The sequence below is a fragment of the Atractosteus spatula genome, chromosome 19 (assembly GCF_055471065.1).
Source record: "Atractosteus spatula isolate fAtrSpa1 chromosome 19, fAtrSpa1.hap1, whole genome shotgun sequence".
NCBI classification, from domain to species: Eukaryota; Metazoa; Chordata; class Actinopteri; order Semionotiformes; family Lepisosteidae; genus Atractosteus; species Atractosteus spatula.
Window position 1 is genome coordinate 1,057,401 of NC_142724.1, and position 25,652 is coordinate 1,083,052.

Here is a 25,652-nt window from a genome sequence, read left to right on the forward strand (position 1 = left end):
CTGCAAACTACAGACTGGAGTATTGACATCTTCAACTACCTTGCTGTAGAAGCCCATTACAAACTTGTCTAGGACATGACAAAAATGGGCTCACACACAGCTTGTCTGTGTGCGCAAGAAATATTAAATGGCATGCATAGTGCGACTGTTTTTACAATACTTATGCATTATATAATAAGATGATAATCTGTTCTGTATATACGTTTTATGTAATACAGAATATTCGCTTAATCTCCGTTTTCATTTATTAAGAACAATCAGCCTATGTCAAATCCCAACTCAAAATACCATGTTCATTTTTAAAAGGAGATCAGAGAGAAAGATTTAAAAATAAATAAAATATTACAGTGATATGAGGATCACCCTTTGGTCCGCGCTGAACAAAGGAAATGGAGAACATAGCTGAAATCAGTTCTACCCTTTTCATTTTTTACTACCTTAGGTACATCTCCACTATTTCACATATTCCAAACCAGTGGAGAAGAGGATATATTCTAGAAAACTTCTTCTACAGTATACACTCCTGAACACAAGGCATTCCCTCACCTCCTCAAAATTTAAAGCACATTCTCATACAGACAGAAAACTGGCAGGAATAAATGCATTGAGAACACAATTTAATACAACTACAAATTCATATTGCTGTATTTTACAAATGATAATTTCTTACACTTATTTAGTGCTTTTCTGGATACTCCAGTCAAAGCACTTTACAGATAACGGGGATCCCCTCCACCCCCACCAGTGTGCAGCCCCACCTGGATGATGCGCCAGACCGCTCCCCACACACCAGCTCTCAGTGAGGAGGAGAGCAGAGTGATGAAGCCAGTTCAGAGATGGGGATTATTAGGAGGCCCTGACTGGCAAAGGCCAGGGGGAGATTTGGCAAGGAGACTGGGGTAACACCCCTACTCTTTTTGAGAAACACCCTGGGATTTGTAATGAGCACACAGAGTCAGGACCCCAGTTTTATGCCTCATCCGAAGGATGGCACCTTTTTACAGTATGGTGACCCCGTCACTATACTGGGCCATTAGGACACACAGACTGCAGGGTGAGCGCCCCCGACTGGCCCCACTAACACCTCTCCCGACAGCAACCTCAGCTTTCCCAGGAGGTCTCCCATCCAGGTACTGGCCAGGCTCACACCTGCTGAGCTTCACTGGAGTGCGAGCTGCAGGGTGATATAGCCACTGGCTAAATAATTCATTAAGGTATTGGAAAAGACACGGCATTTCAAAACAAAATAGAGCCCTGCACCGTGTAAATCCAGGCTCACGCTAAGGAAATAATTCATTTCAAGCAGAAATACACAGCAGTGCTGCCAGCTGATGAAAGCATCAAGTCTGTAAACGAGAAGAGGGCTTTCAGCCTGTCTAATCCGCTCGTTTGTTGACCCGATCAATTGATCCCAGGGTCTCATCTGGAAAGAAGCCAGGGTCACAGCCTGGACAGCACGGTCCTGCCTGGCCGGGGCCCAGTCCAAAGCCCTGGCCCGCGAGGAGAGGAGACGCAGCGAACACAGCAGCGACTCGAAACACTGGCTTCCTTATCTCAGAACGCGAGGAGGCCAGGCGAGGGGTAGAGATTATGATGTATTAGATTTTGTCACATAAATATTTAAACCATTAGCTGAAAAGTATAAGCCTTTAAAAGGGCTATAAATCTATGAGTGTGACTGATCTCCTGGTCTGTATCAGCAATATTTTATTACGTATTGGGAAGTGGCAAAGAGGTTCCATGTTTTTCTCAGGGACGATAAGCACCCTGTGCCAGAAAACCAGCAACGTACAAGAAAAATTGGGAGTGTGAAACGGACTTGCTGACTGAGACAATTTCAAGAACCCCAGCTGGATGCGACCTCTTTCACAACCAGCAGCTAACTAACAGAAGTCAAGGAGAGCTGGAGGATGAAGCCTTCGAAGTCATAGCTGTCTTTCAAGGCACATACAGTACAAACCAGAGTATTTAGAATTAATATTGAAGACATCCGGCTAATAGGTAGGAAAGGAGATATAGTCTTCAGAATACATCTTCAGAACTAAGACTTAGATAGGGCCATACCAAGACAGACAGGTTAAGGATTTGTTTTTATACAGGAAGAGTACGTCCCAGTGCCCAGCACACAATGAACGGCAATATTCTCGCGCTTGGATTTCACGGGTACCTTTGAATGCTCACTTGGGTAGGTCTAGAACAGGTGTCAACACTTCTCAGTTAATGCAGTCACATCACCTATAGCACACTGCAGATAGGAGGTAGAGACAGGAGTGGGAAGACGGTGTTATTGAAGCCCAGTACACATAATTCACAAAGTATTTTCACTTGAATCTCCTAACACAAGGCAAAGAACATATAAACTGTTAAGAAAAGATAATAATCCTGTTTGGTTTCAAGTCAAGCAGAGGTCTATAGATCTTTGCAATAGAAGAATGGATTAGGGATCTTAAGTCTACCTCCTAACAAGCCTTAGCAGCTCTCAGTGCTAAGCTGAGAGAGTATGTCAGCAGTAATGATGGCAAGGAGGGATTCAGTGACAGGGGAGACTCAAATGAAATGCTGTCTCATCTCACATTTCCCATTAATAACTGGTCACATTCAGAAACCAATCACCTGGACCTTGCAATCAAGAGAGCACCCATCCATCCCATCCATTTCAGGAATGGAAAAAAGAAAGTTAATCTGTTTACACCAAAATCCTTGAATCCCAGATATCAGAGAAACTGCTTCTCAGAACGTAATGATTTCAGATAAAAAAAATCAAGTGATTTGCTTTAGAGGTCAGACCGTGACAGTGCTGTTTAACTATTCCTGTACCTGCACTTGGGCTCATTTCATCTTCAGCATGACTGCAGTGCTCATCCCACTCCTCCATTAGTAGTTCACAATGCACCTCCTACTCAAATTTTTGTCAGCCTTCTGTGAACATGAGAGTGTCCCAGGGACCATTAGAAAGGCAAAAGTGCTAAAATGCATTAGGGCAATACAGAGCTAAGCTGACCCACATCCACATTCATTATTTAATTTTCTTTGAACTGAGCAGTTTCTGTTATACCGTTCAGTTTACGACTTTCTTTTCAGGACAAAAGCAGTTGGTAACGATGCTGTATAAAACAGATTTACAGTTTATTTCAATGCCAGGAAACAGCATCTCTAAATAACTCCTGGACTGCGGTCAATTCGTGCCTGTGCTGGCCGAGGAACACCTGTCGGACCTGTGATTTAACTACGCCGCGTGCACAAGTCAGCCGCTGCACTCGATACAAACCCGACGTGCCCGCGGGCTCGGAGCCGCCGACGATGAGGCGAGTCCAGCAGCAGGGAAGATGCTCCGCCAGGACCTGACAGCTGCCCCTGGCCCCCTGGCCCCGGAACCGCACCGCCTGCGAGGAGGGTGCACGGCTCTCTCAAGCTCATCGGTGTGCTCTAACACGTTGTGGCACCTCAAAAGAAGACCGGGGGCAAACGCTGCCCCGACCCCTCCAGAAACGCGCTGCCGTTTCTTGTTTTTTCCCTCGCTGTCGTTTGCAACAGAAGGGTCAAGTCCCTCTCTGTGGACTTTCACCTCCAGATGCACAACAAGGGCTCTGTCTGTAACTGTCTTGATCCAAGGTGAAACAGAACCAGAACATTTTTCACATTTTAAGGAACCTCCTGTTGAGGGTGATGATGTCAGCAGCCACTGAAGAGACAGAGAGGCGCTGACCTTCACAGCCCCCTGAAAACTTTGATATCAGTTTCTAAAAAAAGCATCTTTTCAACTTAAGGCCTGTATTTTAATCTGGTTCCTCCCATGATCACACCCCTTCTACTGCCCAGAACTGTTTACAAAGACTTCGGGACGGAGAAATGCGATACTTTTCAAAACCTCATGAAAGTGTTGTCAAAGGAGCTTCTGAAGACAGTATCTCAGTCTTCCAGCTGTAAAGCCTGCACCACCAAAGCCAAACTCCACCTTTGCATTATTCGCTTACTGACTGCTATGTACTTTTTCATCAGGCTTTATTATTACCAAAGCGCCTTTAACTCTGCTAAATGTTTTCCATCCTGAATATGTTACCCTGGTGTCCTTGCTGCATGAGCATAATGAATGCTACTGCCTGTAGGTACTGTATTATAGAGGAAACAGTTTACAGCAGACTGAATTAGCATTAGCATAATATGAATCATCGTGGTTTGGATTAGAAAAATGCAACTGGGATGACTCTCCCTCCAGCAAGCAGGACTGGGAAGTGCTGGATCAGAGCCGTGTAGTCAGAGTAGTGTGGAAAGGCCAGAGAGGAGACCTTAGACAGGCAAGGGGAACCTGTGGTGCCCGGTGCATCACAGAACAGCTGGAGGGGTCTGGCATGATGCCGGCATATTTGTATATTATTTTCACCAAACAGAAAAATATCTGCTTCTTTCTTGGTATACCCAGAGCACCATGCCAGAACGTTGCCTGCGTTATTAATCGAGGTAAAAACAGCTGCAATCACTCTGTCTCGGAAGCACGAGCCTTGTTCCTTCCTTCATGTTTGCTTTTATTTCCCCATTTTTCTTGGTTCCTTCCTGCTCCCTTCCCTAGGTTTATTTTGACAAGACGGACACACGCTCCCCCTGCAGCCCGAACGCATGCCGACTAGAGTATCTGGTGTCTCGCTCCAGCCTCTGGCCCTGCACCTGCTGGGGTGAAATCCCAATGTGTGCAGGAACTTCATTTGGCTACCTGCAGAGATGAATTCTATCCCTGGGGTTGGAGACGTCACCCCTCACCTCACTAAGGTGAAAGACTCCTGGAGAAAGCCTAGACTGACCCAATTAATCTGCTCTCATTTCTGTAAAAAAAAAAATCTTCTCGTTCACTTTATCGGCACCACATTAACAGCGGGGATAGTGAATCAAATGCACTTTGTTTCCACTGGCAAAATGCCAAAGTTTGATAAACTGACTACAAAGATGTACAGATGAAACAGAACTAGCCATTCTATACATGCACCACAGTGCTTATTATACTGTGAAACTGGGTGATCTACAAACCTATTTATTTGGTTGCTTTTTGCTGTAATCTGTGCATGAGTATGTTCTCTGGCTTTGTCCTTATTTTATGCCATACAGATAATAAATAAATCAGGACACGTCAATGGGCTGGAAACAGAGCTGAGAAGAGAAGAGAGAAGCTGCATGGCTCTTCAGGAGCAGAACCAGTTTACCCAGCAGCAGTGCAGCTATCCATCTTCAGACTCCAGCTGGACTCTTCATCATCTGACTCACCAGGAGAACAGAAACTTTTTCTCTCCTGCTCTTCTGTACTTCAGATTGCGATTCAGGTCACATACCAGCTTGTCTTCAACTGACGCAATCACAAAGTACTAAAAACTAGATTCTCAGAAATTACATACTGGTATGATTACAGAAAATTGTGCTTTTATCTGATTATCTGTCAGTTTATTAAATGAAGTGTGCTTTGTTCAGGCATGGTTTACATCCTACCTACTGTGTAAATAATTACATGTGAAATTGCTTCATTTCCCCCTCCTTTCCTCTTTTGTATTTACAATCCCAATTTATTCGTATTTGCACAATTCATAAGGATAAACTAGTAAATCCCCAACAAGGTTTTCTAATTAGCAAGAAAATATTGCTTTTTGTCAAAAGTGAAGCCTTTGTGTTTGGCATGGTTTCAAGATTGCTGGCACTTATCTTCCATAAAAGAAAGAGCAAGCCACCTAAGTAGAGCCTGGCTTTCAAAGCAAAAAGCATAACAACACCCAGGCACTGGTTTCAGAATAGCACCGATCCAGGGGCATCTTTCAGAATACAAGTCTGAGGGAGGCTAACCTAAATCTAGGCTCTGGGGCAGAACTGGCAGTCAAACTGAGAAAACACAGCAAGGAATTGTGGATACATCCCAGTCACGTTCACAACTGCAATGCTACTAATGTTATTTGACAATATCTGACAATAAAATCCTATAGTTTGATTATAAAATGAAGGGCTGGGATGATAGAATATATATTTAAGTGTATCATTTTTATCAGAAGGGTTTATCTCAGATTTGCACAATATATTACAAATAAGAACTCATTTAGAATATTGTGTGCATTTATGGTCACCCCAATACACGACGCCTACTGTTGCTCCAGAATCAGTCCAGACAAGAACCACCGTTCTTGAGGATTCGCAGTGATGTCTTGTACTGACAGGCTAAAAGAACTGAACCTTCTTAGTCTTGAACAGAGAAGACCAGGACAGGACCTGATTGAAAATCCCGACAGACACTGACAGAGCCCTCTGGAGTTTTTTGCAGTCAATAATAAAACAGGAACCTGAGGACACAACCAGAAGCTATGGAGAAGAGCTGCAAGCACCTCTTCACACAAAAGGGTTGCGGCAGCCTGGAACGAGCATCCTAGCTAAGACCTGCAGGCCAACACCTCCTGGCTCCTTTTGGGAAACAGCTGGACAAGATCCTGCGATCCTTGGAAATTAGCTACAAGCGAGAAAGCCAGATGGGCACAATGCGGTCTTTGCATGTACGAGCTCTCAAGCTCAGCACATGATCTGAAGATGCACAGCCTCACCTCCAGCATGGTGACCCCCTCCTGCCACGGAAGCCATAAGGAAGAGTGGAGCCGTACTCACCGGCACATTTGGTCCGCGTGATAAGGGGGGGACCAGGAGGGCCAGTGCCGCCTTCCCCCGGCCGGGTCAGCAGGACCTTGATCTCGTATTCCACGTCCGGGTCAAGGTGCCACAGCTTGTAGGTCGGCGAGTCCACAATGTGGGTCTCGGCCCAGTTCCCCGTGGTGGTGCGGTACTCCACCTCTTTGAGGATAATGGGCCCGTCTCCGATGATGGAGTTGGCATTGGGCTTAATCCACAGGTAGGTGGCGCCTACTGCCAGCAGCTCGGGGGGCGCAATCGGAGTGGGTGGGGCTGCGGAAGAAAAAGACTCGTCACCAGTGGTGTCACAGACCTGGGCCGGCCAGCGATCTGACCTTCCAGTGCTTCCCAGGCCTTGTGGCCATTCAGTCACTACGCAACAATCAGGCAATTTAAATATTATTCAAGCAATCAGTGTTGAAATTCATCAGTGGTATGGGCATTGTACTGAGCCGGCTGCGCAGGCAGTAAATTGTAACAGATATGAAAATACGATGGCCTACGCGGTTATTACAGAACACAAACAGCAATTACAATCAATGACATGTGGCTATATCATTACCAAACTCTGACAGAACCTGTCAAGAGGGAACAGTACGAATCATCCCACAGATTCATCCTCATCTCATCCTTCAGGAGGTTATCATCTCCTGAGCTATACGCAAAACTGCTTCTCCCCACAACCCATTTCTGACGCAGTTACAAAGTGCTTTGCAAGTGGCTCCAGCTTTGCCTGCCGGGGGTCTGAACGGAGGTGAACTCCACGCAGTTTGACACACGGCAAGCCAATGCAGAGATTCATGCTGCTCATCATGCCGACTGAAGCCCGCGGGCTGCAGAACGATGGGTTTTGGGTTGAGGAAGTCAAACCCAATGCAATTCATGTTGGGGCTGTTCACTAGAGACGCCCCACCTTCATTCATCTTCACCGCTGCCCCATCCCGAAGTCTCCCGGGAGGCCTGCGAGCCCTCTCCGCCTCGCGTGCCTTATCGGAAACCGCCTCCCTCGCAGCGCCGCCGCTAACCGTCACTGGCCACGGCGTGCGAGGCCCCGGGAGAGAGGGTCTTTATACAGGGCTCCGGCTTCTGAACGTCGGGACACGCACGTCCCCCTCCAGCACTGAGCCGCTGCTGGGCGTCTGGGTTCCCCGGGAGCCGCTGGGGACTGTAGACTCCATCAATCGGGGCTGTGATGCCTAATGTAGCCCTCGTTTCTGAGGCACTAATGAGCTTGTGAGAACAGGCAACAGCAATCTGAGCTAATGCTCCATAATGGAGCTTTTTTTTAAGCTTCCAAATAGCACAAGCCTGTAGGTGACTTTAAAGATTTTATTTTCTTCTTTTCACTTTTGAATGCTTCTATCCAACTCCAGGCAGCATAGCGACTTCATGCTAGACAAGTAACACATTATTAGTGACAGACTGGGGCCCAGAGTCAACCAAGATGGCAGCCAGATCCACATTCAAATCCCTTTTCAAAAACATCTTCTTAAGAGCTACTACAATGATTTGAAACTCTGAAGATTTCAACAACACCAAAGTTTTTTTGGAATGAAAAACACCTGAAAAGCTGCTTGTCAGATGGCCGAATAATAAAGGTCTGTTTGTTTCAAAGCTAGATCCATAGTCAGATTGTTTTTCTACAACAGGCTGACATATCCTTTAGTATTAAATAAAAACGACCAAAACAAAAATCCTAACTTTTTAGCAGAGCCCTAACTATGCTTTTCTTAAACTATTTTCCATAAGGAGATGAGACAGGATTAGCACCAAACCCCAAATTAACTAAATAACTATTAAAGTATAGTTTAACTTGCTCACCTTTATCTCTTTCAATCCACTGGCCTTTACCTTCCTGCTCTGTTCCCGGCGATGTATCATTATCAGGGACTAATTACTCCCACCAACAGCTGTAATCACTTACTGGGCTATCAGCCACCATTACGGCTCAGCTACTCACCCACCTCGTTTCCTAGATGAGCCAAAATGGCTACTTTGTACAGAACCCTCCCCGTGATACCTCAGCTGCATATTCCACTCAGGAATATAGGCTCCCTCACACTGCTGTAGTCATTTTTGCACCTGAAGTGGGTCAGGTGTCTTAAAACCAGTTAAACTGCTCCTGCTCAATGTCCGTTTGGCACATTTACTTCAAACATCACACTGCAAGTGCGATTCTAGATCCAGCAGGAGGTGTGGGAAAGTCGTTCCTGCGTAGACTAACATTCTGACCTGACCACCGTTTCTTTTGGATTGGCGTCAATATGCGCCTAAGACGGCTCCCGCTCCCTTAGCAGTTTTGCTAATTAACAACAGTGTTAGGATCCCAGGTGTCTAGGGTTAAAGAGGTGTAACATTTAGGATGGGTTTGGAGGCAGGTGGATTTCTGGTGAGGGACTTAGGAAGCGTGACCAAAGTTCGGTGCAAAAGGGATTTTTTTTAAGAGAATAAGTGACTGGTACGTATACAGGACACAATAACAACGAAAAGGAACTTGCGCGGTGCCAAAGGAAAGAAAATAACAAACCCAAATGAGTCTAGCTAATACAGCGAGGTCTAACCTGAACAAAAATCCAAAGGGACTTCAGCGTCTTCAAGCGCCCTAACGTCCCTGCACTGAACTGACCAGAACCGAAACACACCAGCGGCACACGCCCCTAACCCAGCGTGTCCACACGGAAAACAGCCCTACGAGCGCACACTGTAACCCGGCGCCCTTACCTCCACCTTTGTCCCGGGTGTACGAGTTCACAGTTAACAATAACACGACACGAGTGTGAACCAATTGCACGATTATGGGACAATGGGTTAATATGGGTTAATCAATGAACTGGCTTCATCACTCTGCTTTCCTCCCCACTGAGAGCTGGTGTGTGGGGAGCGTTCTGGTGCCCTATGGCTGCTGTCGCATCATCCAGGTGGGGCTGCACACTGGTGGTGGTGGAGGGGATCCCCATTACCTGTAAAGCGCTTTGAGTGGAGTGTCCAGAAAAGCGCTATATAAAATGTAAGCAATTATTATTAATTAATACCGAAGAAAATACACGAGCAAGGAATAGGGTAAGGTAATAACAAAATACAGGTAATCAAAACGACCGAACACTAACCGAAGAGCTAATGGAGCCGAACCTTGTTCAGGTATTAACTGTAGATCTAGTTGCTGATTGGTCGGGAGTTGATTGACGATGACGTCACCACTGCCGCAATGGTGTAATGATGGACCAATTGGGGGGGTATGTATCCAAATACAGGAAGTGGGGAAAAAAACATACGGACACACGCGGGGACGTAACACCCCCTCCCACGAGTGACACGACCCGCCCAGAGAGAAAGGGGTCCGCTTGCTGAACGGCAACTAGTGGTTCTCTAGAGATCTCCAAATCCATATCCATACTCGTTGCGCTCTTCCCAGTATCCAACTTTTTAACGGGAGAGCGAGTGGCAGAAAATGATAATTGGACTTTAAATTCTGGCGCAAGAGGTTTATGATAAATCAGCTAAGTCTCCCAGTTTCCGCGACTGCGCACGAGTGACCAGGCAGGCAGGGGACGCGTCGGGAAAGCCTCTGCTGGCTCGCCGGAGAGCGCGTCTGGCCGATTCGGCTCTTCCAGCACAGGCTTTACTTTGCCGCCTGCTAGATCACTTTCTAGGATAAAACTTGCGCCTGTAACAGGTAACAAAGGGCGTACCCCAAAAGAACAAGCCCCTTAGCTAGGTCACACCCCAAGTTTACTCGGTGTAAGGGTACTTTTACGATTCTCAGTTCAATTCCTTGAATTAATATATGAGAGTCACAAAAGGTTTGCTCAGAAAAGGGCAGTGTGTCTGCAACAATGAATGACCGGGCTGCTCCAGAATTTCAAATATTGACAGCTAACTAAATGGACTTTTATTTTGTTCTCAAAACTCAAACTGCCATTGTCTTGGCAGAGACAGCGGGTTTCAGCACACTCAGCACCTCATGTTACAGAGACACTTTCTACCCACAGCCAGAAAGCCTGGAAAAAACACATCCTTGCACCTCTGTGCTGCGCTTCCTCTACTAGCCAATTAATTTCGAACTTGAACTATCATTTCAACATGACGTAAACAGCAGTAATGCAGACTGGTCGCGTACAAAGTGTTGGGCAGATTAAATCTACGCCACGCCTGCCCGACTTCTGCACACTTTTCGAAGCCCAGCTCCAGCCTGCAGCAGAAACCAGGCTAGAACTACAGCTGATGATAACATCCAACAGCAACACCCTTTAGTCTTTAATTAATGCTGTTTATAACTAAGGACCAAAATAAAGGATGTCTTTCTGTGGAAACCCTGCTCTTCCATTATTCATACGAGTAACATACACCTGTTACCAAGTAACACATGCTGCATGAACAAAGAAAGGTCTGGCAGACCCGACTACGTGCTTACATTAAAGGGGCGTTGTTTAATTAAAAGGGACAGTGAACATTAACCTTTTATTTAATTAACCAATAAATAATTAGACACAGGTGTTCAGTAAGTAGAAACCTAGAGGCTAAGGCATGTGCGAACAACTAGATGTACAGTACCTGCTCTCTAAGCTGTAGCAAATAAGGAAAGTCATCAGCCTCTCTCGCTTATTATTACAGATTATTTCTTACTGATTCAACAGCAACTCAAACACTAGGCCCATCTCTGTCTGGAGTCGGGCTGACAAAAGCACCCCGAGTAACAAGAGTAACTCTGGGCTTAGGTTTAGTAGCAGAGAGACGATTGCAGTACGGCGAGATGGGTTTGCACGCAGATCAAGATGGCCTTCTGACTGCTCCTTTGTTCTGCTTTGGCCTGCACTGCAGACTGCTGCTGTTCGAAACTGCTGCTTCATTAAACTATCTCATGACAATGGAACCTACAGCAGTGTGGAAGCCTGCAGAACTGCTTGCTGTTTCCCAGCCTTTCTGTGAAATTCCCGCAAGACCTTCTCCACTTGGATTGACGGGTAAGCAGGGAGATCTTTTTTCTCTCCCTCTAAACAAACAGAAGGAAGGATTCTGGAAACAGCGTAGCCCCTTACAAGCCTTCTGCTCCCCCAACACCTCAGCACGAAGAGTTTCGCTGGAGGGGACGACAGGGAAATGCTTATCTTAGCTTCGCACTAAATGGGGTTCACTTCCATTTCAAATTTTTGATAGTTTTCAATGCACACTAACCTTAAACCAGCTCTCTACGCACGCTGGCGGCAAACCAAGCCTGTAACATCAGCCTCATAATTTCAGTCTTTATCACCTGCACTCCACAGGGAGTTTTTAAATCCGAGGATTTTTGTAAAGCTTCAGCAATCACATGCTATCAGATCAAACCCCACTGAGCACAGCAGATACTGCAGTAGGAGAAAAGTATAGCGTAAAATGGGAATTTGTGGCTGTGAGACAACAATTACTGAAATCTGCTGTTTTTCTCAAGACTTGCAAAAATACCAACTGCAGGAACGTCAGGAGACCCCAGCCCTGCACTCACTCCACTGATGCGATAGAAAGGCTTTTGCAAATTTTCTTTAGCTTTAACACTGAGCACATTTCCAAACAACAAAGAATGTAAAAAAATGGTTTATAGTATGAAAAAAACATACTTTGCAGCATTCATATGTATGAGGCTAAAATAAATATTCTTAGGATATGTGCCTTCCTTATTTTTGTAAATGCTTGGTTTTCATCACACAATTAATTTCTCACCGCTTGCCAATTAATTACTGTAACCTATTAAGCAGACAGTCTTACCATACCAAACTCTGTCTACACACCCCCAGGTGTACCTGTCCTCCGTGCTGATCACAGAAGGAGATATTTAGGCTATCACACAGCGTGCAGGGCTGCACAGAGAAATGAAATTAAAGCACGTCAGTGACATTCTGAGGTGCATTATTGTGGGAAACTAGAGATTCCTTATCTGCACACAGAGTTGACTCCTTTTTCTATTATTTATTATTTCTCCAGAGATCAATTTATGTTAGCATGTGCAGGATGTTTGTCTAATACAGCGCCAATCCGACCCCTGCATTATGCTTTAATACTCCTCCGTTCGCTCATGATAACCCAAATGCTGTTCCTTATCAGCCCATGCTGGCCCATTACCGGCAGGCACTTTCATCCTCTTCTCTCACCCTGCTCTTACAGTCTCTGCGCTCCGTCTCCCTCCCTGTCACACGGCTATCTGATCTCCGCGGCTCATCTATAGTCAAAAGACAGGACTCGGATCCTAAAAGACTCAGGCTGTGCTACTCCTTGGATAGCTATTAAAGTCCTGCTGTCCAGGACAAAAACAGAAGCGTAACTGGGGATTCACCCTAATTTTTAATTGGGGATGTGTATCTATGCATGATATAATATCTCTACATACTAAGATTAAAAATGCAATAAATGAGTACTGGAACCTATAACATTTGTAGAATTTTTTACACTGTCGCTCAGTGTACAGCGCATATAATGCATAATACATGAAGCATCTTTTCACCACCTTTTCTTTTCTTCTGACCACACGCCTATCTGTGTAAATATATTATTAATACTTTCGTTGTGCTCTTAGGGCATTTTCAATATGCATTCTTCCAAAACAAATAAAAATACTTTAATAAAGAAATATTTCCTATCTCAAGTCTTTAATCCAAACCATAAATAAAACAATGCTGAAGAAAGCCCCGCTCACTTCAAACACACAAAGGGAAATGGAAAGACACCCAGTTGAATGTCTCCGGGGACCCCAATGCAAGAGCCTCATTCGCTCCTCGTCAGATATACTGCTGCTCCGGTTCAGAAGCGAGAGCCTTTGGTCTGGAAACACACAGGAACCAGCAGGTGTTTGAAGCGTTCAGACTCGGACGCCCCCTTGCTTCCCCTCCTGCATTGCACCTGCCTGTCTTCACAGACCCCTGCCTTCTCCCAAACAGGACAGCTGCCGTCCACTGTTAATGCACCTTTCCAGCTCGGGGAGGACAACTGTCTCCTCCAAAACCCCCCCAAAATACCGGTTTCTGCCACCTTCCAGTGCAGGCCTGCTGCCCCTCCAGCCCCTCTAGCACAGGCGTGGACGTGTGGATTCTACACCCTTGGCAAGGGTGTCTGCTCCTCTCAATGACTAGCTGGGTCCACTTCTCTGTATCCCTACTAGCCTGCCTGCCCTGGCTGGTTTGGAGGTTTCCCGCGTTGCCGGAGACAAGAGGTGCAAAGGAGGCTGGAAATGGGACAGGCAGCTTTGAGAGAGGACAGGGAGGGAGCTGTGAGCAGGAAGAGGAAAGCTCACCCTCCATGAACGATCGTTAGGGGTCAATGATTACCATGGGGGTCAAATTGTGAGCTTGAAGGGGGCAGGAGAGCGATCTGTGATGGCCACGTCAAACCAGCAGGTGTTCCCTCCACAACCAGTGTCCGGAAGAAGAGCAGCAAGGGGCTGTGGAAGACACCAGGAGCTAAAGGCAGCCATAGCCCTCATCCATCGTCTCTCATCCTTCTTCTTCCATCTACAGACTCTGGACATGCCCCCTTATCTCATTAATAAATCAATCACACCTCCACTATCTTATTCTCTTTCTTCCAGTGCTGTCCTGACCACATGAAAGAGGGGAGCAGGAGCCCGTGGCATAGCAACGAGGACAGGCAGGGAGGGGCAGGTTGGAGGTGTGCCTGGCGTTGTTCAGTCTGGCAGACCGGCCGTCTCCTCCGATACAGAAAGATCAAACCCCAACTGAGCACTTCTTTTCCAGTGGGAGTTTTCAGGAAGAAAAGTCCACTCTGCCCGATTCTATGCACATTGCGTCTGCAGATCAATGAGAGAGAGAGAGACCCTGCAGGGGTCGCGACAGCTACTGTACATTAGGAGATACTCGAGCAGGAAAGAGTTAGCAGAGAAGGCCGGGGGCGCATGGAGTTGGGTCTGCACGATACAGGCCAATAGAGCAAGACAGATGAATTCAGCCCATTAGAGAACCTTTTAAGTTTAAGCAGCTGCGTCAGAGTAATAACCTACAGTATCACTCCACTTAAGAGCAGCATAGCAATACTGAGTCCCATTACCTGGGGCGGGGGGCAGAAAGGTAAGGTTCAGGAGTGAGGTGCTGCAGCGATTCTCTTCTCTCAGTCTGTAGCTACTGAGAAAAGAGCCCCCACCCCCAACTCAATGTGACCCCCACTATCCCCACCTTCCCACCTCCTGCAGTTATTAATGTCTCCACAGCCTGCTGGTGAAAAGCACATTTATAAAGCGCAGCATTTTAATCTCACCCAAATCTCAGCATTTCTCTTCTTCTCCGCTGATTTTAAAGACTCGCGTATTCATGTGTCTCCGTGTGAAAATGAAAACGTAGCGCTCTGTCTTTGAATCCTCGCTCTGCACTTACTCATTCGATTTTGCTGTTTTTTTTTTCTGGGGGGGGGGGGAGAGAAAGCTCCCAGGAATGCTACAAGCAGCACAGATAGTTTACAGGAGAGTTCAGACTCTCTCTAGGTTTTTCTTCCACTGTTTCTTTATTCTTTGAGTATTTAAGAAGGAGGCTGCCTATAGCAGGACCAGGTGATTTAGAAATTTCATAACAGAAAAACACCAAGCACAAAATACACTACACTCAAACACATATTTCTCTGGCTGCCGGGCACACAAGTCCCAATGAGGACAGGACCACGAAAGGCAGATATTTTTTTTTTCATTGGGTGCTGAAGTGATGCTGGAGAATTATTCCCACACACTGTGCACAATATGGCTGAGCTGTGAGTCTGGCCAGTGCTCTGGCTATCTGTCAGCAGTGTCTCTGCACACCTGAGCATCCCCTGGAAGACAGCCCACTGCTGCGCACCTGAGCACAGTCTCACAGGAGAGGCCCTAGCGTGGGCACGGGGACAAGACAGATGCTGTTGATTCAAACTCTTTTCCTTTTTCTTTTTTTGCACAATTCCCCATTTGAGATCACTCAGCATAAACTTCATTCACATTCTGAGAACCCAGCTGCATTTTTTGAGCTGTTAACTCATTTGGTTTCTTTCTTCAGCCTGACAGGAGCGCACAGAATATCTGAATATCATGCAATCTGTGTTTGAAAGCTGCAGAGAAGGGACAGCCATGACTCAGTGGTGCTCTAGTTTTCCCACTCATTTTTTCTATCTTCTGTACTGAATGTGCCAACATAAAACCTGAAGATAAACAAAATATTCATAACCAAATAATTTATCTTGCTGAGCATCTGAAGTCCAAAAACAGCACACTCCATTGCCATCCAATTCTCTGACACTATTGTAATGATTAGAGAATTTTCAGTTCCGTATGCTTTTTAAGCAAAACAAAACCAAACTAGACTATTAGCACAGTATTTATTCTTATAGTCCCTGCACACCATTCATGAAAACACCTGGTAGGATACAATTGCCAATTTCAATCATGAGAATCGCTCAAAGTTTTTGCTGGCTTTTGCAGAGGCGTGACACGTGGCAATTTGATGACGGATGACTTCGCGGACAATCCTCGGGATGAGTCACGTCACACAACTACGCACACAGGCCCAGGATGGGCAGAAATGGGCTTTGGACACGACAGCATATAGGAATATTCTCGAGATTTAAGTCAAATTTAAGTTTCCCTTCAACTGAAAAGAAATAACACAAATATTATAATATATTTGCCAAGACATATACATATCTATATTGAAGTACAATGCATGACAACCCAGTTACTGCTTTTACTTGATTCACGGAGAGTGAACAGTTTTTCTAATGTGAGAAATCGAAAACGCAATTTAAAATATTGAAGAATGACATTTGTTGGTAATGCAATTTGTGTTGAAATATTTTTTTTATTTTATTCACCTTATAAATATTTGTAAGTGCATTTACAAAATACTGTCTTGATTTTATAAAAATGAAATATTAATAACGTTACAAAAAGAACCTCAAAATGACTTTTGCATTAGCTATAAGGGATTTTGCTGTGAATTCAGCATAAATGTTATTCGTGATGGTACACATTGGGCTTAAAAAAAAGAACAACAAATGAGTTTTTGAAAGTAAAGCCAAACCAGACTGAAATCTCTAGCAATAACATTTAATGTTATGTTCTATGGCAGCACATATAACAAAGCTATAAACGCTAATGTAAAATTCTGTGCATTTTTCTAAATAGGCATTCACAGTGCCTAAAGTCATATCATTACAGTACTTCATCGCTCACTGTACAAATGCTTTGAGTAACTATTACCTCTACCACATCTATATTTCTACTGCAAATTTCTCTAGCTGAAAAATAACAGAGCCAAAAGAAAATCAAAGGAAAACATTCCCGAGGTCAAACCAAGGGAAACAGATGCTTTGCACAAAAGCACACAAGAGCCCCAAACTACAACCAGCCATCATGAATCACAACCTGTTCTCATCGACAGCAACCATCATCATCATACATCTTCACCACCCAACAACTTCTTCATAATTCTGTAACTTTCCTCCTGCGCCTCCATAATTCGAAACAGGAACATCCTCCGTTCACACTCGCACGCCTGCAGGGCCATGACACTAACACAGGCCTCTTGTAGGGGCAGAAACCAATCTTGGTTTGTCAAACTGCAATTAAAAAGATCTCAGTTCTGCGTTGGAAGCTTCCTCAGTCCCTCTCCTGTCATCACTGGATACTGGCTTCTCTTGGTATTATTTATAAGGATCTTCTGACTGGTGGGATCCAGGGTGCCAGTGGGGAGACTGTGGGGGCTGGGGGGGTGCTGCTGAAAATAGGCTTCATTGTGGCTGTGTTATTTTAGGGGTTCGCTTGGCCACAAACACAGAGGGGACACCACTGAGGGCGATACACATGTGTGTGTGACTTGTTAATGTTGAATTGCTGAGCAACTTCTAAACGTCTAAAGTCTGCTCAGTCATACAGTAGGTGGTCTGTAAGGTAATAGTATCAGATTTTCTGTTGACTGCACTTATGCACCTTTAGATTACCCACAAAGGCACAGCAGCAAGAAGTAACAGGGAGAATGGGGACTGCACTGAATGCTGCTCAAGAATAATCCTCCCTCACAGTGTGGCGGCAGAGGCTCGGACTGCACAGATGTTAGGATACTTTCACTCCTTGTGCCGAGACTTCCTGCGAAAAGCAATCGTACCTGTTTCACCTCAATCAGCCACACAGCAGGAGGGATGGAGGATCTGAGGACACAGTAGCCTGCAGAATGGCAGTCTCGTTTACCAAAACGCTTGTGTGCGCGATATCAGAGATGGCAAATAACAGAAATGAAGGCACGTCTAGTACGACAGTGCGGTGCGGCCGATTGGCTCCGGCCCTGCCCGAACCCCAGGCGGACGAGCACAATCACAGGCGGGGCGGGGGTGGCCGGGTTTCACGCCGCTGTCCAGAAAACAGCCACAACTCAGAAGAGCTGATCGATGGAGTTGCTTGGGAACCTCTAGGGCTGAATACTGTATTTGCAGCCCAGGTCAAGCAGAGAAGCAGAAGCTGCAGAAGGTTAACGATCTGATAACCATCAGCATGGCTCTGTCACCATGATCCTTCCCCAGTTGAATGGCCGCCTGCACTTCTGAGTTGGCTCGCCTTGGTGCGGACTCCTCCCGAGAAATACGGTCATTCTTTTCAAGGACACCCTCGTTACAGACACAAACAGCCGTGTGGAGCACGCAGGGAAGTGGCCGTGGCACTTGTTCTCCGGCTCCTGTCGTGAGTGTTGTCACCCAGGGGCAAGCTGAGCCATGCCATGTTTGTAACGCGAGGCCGGGAATCGTCAGTCCCGCGAGGTTCCCCACATGGCTTCGGGGTGCGAAAGGGCCAAGAGAGGGAGAGAGAGCAGGGGGTCTCTGGAAACGAGCCAGAGAGCACTTCTCTGCTCAGCCCCAAGATGGAACTAAATCTCCAGCTTCCTTTGTAGGTGCAGGGATGTTTTTTTTTTAACCAACAGCATTTTTTTACAGCCTGCAGAACTTTGCAGATAATTAAAGAAATTAGAACACAGGCAGCTGCTGATGGCTGAAATAATGAAAGGTTTTAGTGCAGATAATGCTTCCCACGGAACCCCAGCTGGGGCCTGATGGATAGTTAATACCTACTATTACCACCCTTACCTTTCACGATTAGTTCTGCGTAGTTAGACACCCCTGATCCGCCGTCCGATCGGATGACACATCGGTACTTGCTCACGCCCCTCTGCTGAGTGTCGGCCACGCTGACGGTGGCGGAGAAGCGCCGGTGGTTCACCACCCGGGTCACCATGAGCGCGGTGTCTTTACCGTTCCACTGCTGAAACATGTGAGGGCACAGCATGCAGCGCGTGAGCATCTCTAGTCACGATGGGACCCCCACACTCCCTTCTCCTCACCCTCCCAAGCTGCTGAACGCATCCCTGCACACCAAACTCACTAATCCCTTCAATGCCTGCAGGAGACTAGGATCTGCAAAAATCTGGAATCCAAAGGACACTTTTTCAAAGATCATTAAGATACTATACAGTATATTACTATTGCTATTTATCTAAATGTATGACTGTTTTTTCCACTCAGACTTTTTAACTGCTTCCACAGAACAGAGAGATTCTGCAGAGATCGAATTTCTGCTTGTCTGTGAAATTTGCCAGGGAGTGATCTATGAGCTTCTAATATACCAGGGCTTGGTACTATTTGATTCAATCTATAAACAGCGTTACAAATTATGATTTTTTTTTAAATACAATTTTCAAAATTGATGAATGTCAGTTAATACCACTTGCTGTGTTTATGTTCTCCAATCAATAAATTAAGAAACGTATCTCCACTAGGGTTAGTTTTCAATTCATGTCTATTCTCTCTGGCTTATTGTCTGAATGACAATGACTGACAGCACTGTAATGCTTTCATTAGGACTTGTGCTGGTTTTGCGATTTCATTTGCTGCCACGTCTGTCACTCAAAGCAGCAGCTGTACATTGAACTTTGTGGGTAAAGTATGGTGGAAAGAAAGAAGATGGTAGCTGCTGTCGGTAACTGGGGTTGTACAGTATACAGTGTTTGTCTGCTTTATGATGCTGCTGAGCGACATGTCAACAGCAGCTTTGCCACTCTCTGGCTTGATCTCAGGAGGCAAGCAAGGCTGAGCCTGGTCAGCACTGGGATGGCAGGCCTTAGAGCAAACCCAGGTTGCTGCTGTAAGTGGTGTTGGTGGACCAGCAGGGGGTGCTCAGAGCATACACAGCCCAGCTCCCTAGATAGCTGTGAACTCCAGTTCTAAATGCAATCAGCAGTCACTGTAGTCACTGATCTTCAATAGACCCCAATGCAGCAAAATGTTTTCTTTGGCCCTCGAGTGCAGGATGGTTATCATTCCTAATCATAACTATTCAAAGTATCAAAGGTGTGATTATTGTACCTCTCCTTCCTGTTGAAAAAATATATTTCAGACATTTCACTCAACAACCAACCTAATAAAGCTGATGTGCACATGATGGGTAGTGTTGAGTCAGTACCCAGAGCATCAGTTCAAGCCAGTAGTTAGGAGCTCAAACCCATAAAAAAAACAGACAACACTGCAACCTTTGGAAAGATGGGAAACACACAGGTGCCACAGCTCTAGAGCAGGTCATAACCTGAATCGATCTTCAACACCTGGTGGACTGCGGTGAATGAGGGCTGGACTTGGAGACCCTCTCTCCATCTTCAAGCAGTGCAGCAGAGCAAGCAGATTCTAGTTACCCCCCCCTAAATTTCATCTCACTGCACAATTTTATAGCTGGTAATGTTTCTACTGAATCAATCCTTAATTACTTAATGGACCCATCTGATGAACATAATTAAGCATCAGCTGGAAGAAAATTAAGACTTGCAGTGGATTGCAATGCAAGTGCCAGGTACTACTGTAGCAAATACAATTGTGGGCAAATGCACAGTGCCAGGATGAGAGCAGGACCTCCCAGCCCCGGCTCTCAGGACACCTGTCTGAAGCTGAAAACAATTAAACAGGCCCGATTAGGAAAGTGATCAGTTTGCTGGAGGGACTGACCTGAAGCCACAGCTTGTCGTGCTGAGACCACTTGCCCCCGGCAGTGCACTGGAACGTCGCGTTCTGCCCCACGTTCACCTCCACGTTCTGCAGCCGCAAAAAGTGGGGGGCCTTTCCTGCCATTGACAAGAGAGACAGAGCACACGGTCAAGGAGGGCCTGCACGGGCTGGGAGAAGGGTACCAGCAGTGTTTCACTTTCTCTCTGTGTCAGACAACCTGCCTTACTTAACTTTCCAATAGTTTTCTCTTTAATTAATTGGGTTGAGCTAAAAATTACTAGAAAAAATATCTGATTTTCTTCCAAGACCAGCAATTTGTCAATGTCAATTTACCCAGAAATATTAATACTATTCAAGTGGTTTTTTTTACGCTGCCTTTTAAGACACAGGAGTCTGACATCAGTAAAACCCAGACTCAAGTCTCAGGCCTATGTGGCAGAAAGTCTGAGATAAACAAGCACATTCCAGCCTGCTGGGGCATCACTGGCACTGAGGACATTATGCAATTATCTGGCATCTGGGGCAATGCTGATGGGGCAACTGTTGTTGTTAAAAAATTGTTACAAAAAAACATTTTGTTGATGCCTGGAAGGTCGCGAGGAGCGTTTTCTTTTTTAAGTCGCTCCAAAGGCAAATTCCACAGAGTGCTAGGAAAGCTGAGCAGGGCAGTCAGTTCATTCCCATTCACTGAGCTTCTCGCAAAGCCTACAGACGAGCCAAGGCCACAGACCAGGAGCTGTGCTGCGCTGAGCGGGCAGGCGGAGCCTTACAGAGCGGGAATGGAGTGTGCAGCACTGTCCACTGGCTATCCACTGTGTGTACTGGCTAACGTACCTCAGCAGATCCATGCTTGTGCCATGCTTGTGCCATGCTTGCAGAGATTTCCCCAACCCACAATCATCACTCCCGCACCCCCTCTCTTCTCTAAACCCCCTGAAACATGGTCCCGCTGTCCATGTTGTTTCTGGGGTGAGGGAAAGAAGATCATTCGGTTCAAAGTGTGGGGTCACAGCAGGGCTACTTACGGCAGGGGTGGGCAAGAACCCTGACTTCATCCACTGCGATGAACCCTGGGTGGCCTTTCAAAGACATGGCTTCAAATATGACCTGCGGAAGAGAAAGGACAGACTGAGTAGAGAGAGGGAGTGGAATTCAGGTTAGCAGTGCACATCACAGCAAAAGGGTAAGATCAGAAAGAAGTTTTCCAATAGCGGCTAAACAGTTAATCATATTTTAAAGAGGATTGAATTTCCCAAGCGCTTGTGTTGAGCAGAATAGTTGCAGGCCACTCGCTCAGGAAATCTGGTTGCTGCTGTCTGCGTGTTAGAGTCAGCTACTTTCAATTCAAATCCCTCAAAGCTGAGGAGCTCAAACACAACAAATCTGGAGGCAGAGAGATGCCTGGGTTTAATTCTACACTGATCTGCCAGAAAATTCAGAGTGTCAGAGAGATTAGGAAATCTCTGAAACTGCACCACGCTGTATGGTAACTTGCTAACGACTCACTGCTCTTATAAAAACTTGCCCATAAAGTTGTGTTAAGCCACTCAAGGACAGCTGTGGAGGAGTCATCTTGAGTTTACAAACACTTAAACTCCACCTTCAAATGCACCCAGCTTCAGGGGTTCCTATGTGAGTCTGATGACAAATAGCACATCACACAGTGTCAGAGGTGGGCAATGTCAGACATCATCAGTTCAAACCCTAAGATGCTGGTGTGGGACTGGCATGCTGAGAATGAGAAAGGCCTGGGGTGAGGATCGTTCACAAGCCTTCAGCCCCTGGCACTCCTGGGTAGTGTACAGCCAGAACATACAGAGCAATGCTGTAAACAGCGATGGTTCTCTCCACCATAGATCTTCACTTTTCATGCTTCAAGCTAGATTTCTTTCCTTTGTTTTGCTGTAGCTCTTTTAACTGCATTCTCCTGCTGACCACTTTAACGTCTATATCTCTTCTCAGATGTCATGGTCAAATCGGCCCCTTGGGCCACAGCTGACAGCCTTAAAAGACGAGTAATGTTTAATAGATTTTCGTATGTGTAGCTGTCAATGGTGCCAATTTGCGGACAGAAAAGGCAGAATTCATACCCCCCGGCTATCAGTAAAACTGGTTTTGGAAAACGGCTGCAGCTGTCCAAACACAGTGATCGCTGGCAGCCACCAGGAGGAGGTGTCAGGTATTTCGGCATATTAGGCATCGAAATGTGTGCGTTTGGCTAATCCTGAGCCAGACAGCGAACTGCTGCAGTACAGTCCTGGCTCCTGACAGCAGCTCTGATTTCGGCACGCATCCTCCTCCCTCACACTGGCAAGTTGCTGCCTCTCAGCAAGTAAACACATTATTTGTGAGATTTTTCTTAAAGGCATAATTTTAGGTGCATAATAGCACACAGCATCAGCATCCTCTGTGACACAGCAGGGCAATGAGAGGTGGCAGGGCTGTAATCACATCCTTGCGAAACTTGAAGATACAGCCCACTTACAAGCAGACCGCTCCAGCCTCTCGTCCAGCAGAAAAACACCTGTCGGGCAACACGAGTCGTTTCAAAGAACAAATGCCCCTTCTTGGTGATATTCGGCTGCCACCTGTTAGGACCCAGAGAATGAAGTAGTTTCTTTCTCGTTTCAGTGCTGTGTCCCCGTCACAAGCCCTGGGACCCTTGACGCACGTCTCCGCTCTGCTCTGACTTTCAAGTGCTTCAGCACTAGGGTCCATGTCTCTGGCCTGTATGTCTCCTAATCCCAGCCACGGGCCCACAGTGGGCACTGGTCCAGCCGGCAGTTCTACCGATCCAGCCCACAGCAGCCTGAGTGAGAGCGGTGCGCACTTAGGCCTTGCGGACGCTGTGTCTCACACTGCGCTGCGCACGCGGAGTAGTGGGAACTGTGTGGGCAAGAGCGAGGCCACTGAGGTGAAGTATGACAGGAACTGTGGGAGTTTGGAAAAGCTCACTGAACGCATGGAACAAGTTACCACCATGTGCTTTCATAAGGGAAAACATGCAATTATATAAAATTTGACTAATTGTAATTGAATAATATATCACTTTTCTTTTTAAAAAACAAATCCATTAACGATGACATGATTCCTTCTAAAAAAAAAACTCTTACTTTTGAAGCAAGCAAAGCATCTAAATCAATTAAGAATTATTAACTAATACATAATTTGAAAAAAAAATACCTCCAGCTGTTAATGCAAGGAAAGCAAGTTGTATAAAAAACAGAGATTTTTCCAAAACACATAAAATTATTTTCATACCAGATGCCATTGTGAGCTAAGCAAATACATCATTAAAGCTAAAATAAATAGCTTGATATTCATGCTGCTGCCCAAACATTTCTCTTCCTGTAACAGCACAGCCATCATACAGCAGAATGGCAGAACAATATACATCCCAGTCCATGCCAGTGAGTTTCCAGCTGGGTACACACCAGCGCGCCCCGCTGCTCCAGCCTTGCACTGCGCGCTGCTGATCAAGGAGCCACACGACCACATGGTTCCTGGCAGCACTGCAGTGCGGAGAGCTTTCCTGGGGTGACTCTCGAGCAGGAGAAGGACCCCCAGAAACGTGCACATGAATATTTGGAACACAAAAGAAGCCCTTACGCCCAGAGGTGAGGGAGGCGAGGGGGGCTCACCTGGTACGAGTTGGGCCAGAAGGTGCTGATGGCGAGCTCGGCCTTGACCCAGCCCTCGGTGACGCCCGCGGAGGAGGCGTTCCACACGGGGTTCCCCTGGGGCCCCCCGTTCACCTTCACGTAGACGTTGAGGGCCCCGGGGCTGGAGCCGTCCCGGCTGGACAGCGAGTAGTGGAAGTCGATGCAGTGGGTGTCGTTCTCCTTCAGCGTGGGCAGCAGCAGGTGGGCCTTCTGCCCCGAGGCCCTGCCCGAGCCGTTCACCATCATGAAGGAGCCTGGGGAGAGAGGAGCAAGTCAGCTCTGATCCCGGGGGGGCTGGCGGTCCAGCGGCCCCTCCTTCTCAAGTTAGACGTCTAGCATCATTGACTGCGACACTTCCGACCGGACTCCGAGGTGAGTTAGGGGCAACTGTACCTTTAGTGTATGTAATTTAGAAAAAATTATTAGGTCAATTGCTTAATTGACTACTCAGGTTGGAACAAAAACCAGGTGAAACAAGGCCCTTCAGGAACTGAGCTGGAGACACCTGCTCTATGCCCTCCAGTCCTCTGATTTTCACAGCTCCTTCTTTGAAATCACCTGACCTTGTTTGCACAGGGCACCACAGGGCAGCACCAGGAGAGCTTGGACCCCCCTGCTTCAGGGCAAGAGATAACAGATCGTAACACCCGACAAATGAAGGGGTAATACACAGCACGGTTAATTGATTGTAACAAAGGAGGAATCTGCAGCGAGTGTTCACGCAGAGAGAACATTATGTGCTACAGAACGTAAGAACAGTGGGGACGCAAGAAAAGCAGAGAAACAAGGCAAACCCACGCAGCGCTCGTCGCAGTTCCAGGAAGCCATGAGCTTCCAGGCAGCAGCGAAATCTCGGACAGTACAGCCAGTGTTTCAGTACGCATGTCCAGGGTGCCCTCCCAGTTTCATTCTGCCAGAGAATGTCTCTTTGGCTATTTTAACGGTATATCATATGTGCAACAATGAACCATTCATCTCAGATGCTAATTACATTTATTATGCGATGAGAAACACTCGACTTCGCACAGCCCTGACATTAATCAGCAAAGCCCCTGGATAGCAACAAGACCAAGTGATGCAATGCGGCAAACCATCCTCCCAAAAATCTTACCAGCGGGGGAAACCAGGCTGATTAAACAGCAAAGAAGGAATCCAATCCGATTTACAAAATTGTTCACATTCCAAGATTAGCAGGGCAGCCGTGCTGTTTCTGTGCTCTGGCGACAAGGCTCTGCAATTTGTCCACATTATTGCACAAATTCTGGAGCAAATTTAAACCAAAGTCAAACCAAGAGTGGGGCTGAACCAGCATCACACAACCAGCAGGCTTTAAACCCCTGGGTTTAACAAGTCTAGAACACAGCCAACCTA

The 25,652-nt window shown here is 46.4% G+C and overlaps 1 protein-coding gene across 1 annotated transcript in view; it reads right to left on the reverse strand.

Annotated features, from left to right (window-relative positions):
* Positions 1–25,652, reverse strand: part of ptprt (protein tyrosine phosphatase receptor type T) — a 199,781-nt gene that overhangs the window by 120,923 nt on the left and 53,206 nt on the right. Inside the window, exons 3-7 of the mRNA XM_088937357.1 lie at positions 24,261–24,535; positions 21,645–21,726; positions 20,620–20,735; positions 18,715–18,889; positions 6,625–6,918 (exon numbers count right to left, since the gene is read on the reverse strand). Coding sequence (XP_088793483.1) covers positions 6,625–6,918; positions 18,715–18,889; positions 20,620–20,735; positions 21,645–21,726; positions 24,261–24,535 — 942 coding nt within the window. The remainder of the gene's footprint in view (positions 1–6,624; positions 6,919–18,714; positions 18,890–20,619; positions 20,736–21,644; positions 21,727–24,260; positions 24,536–25,652) is intronic.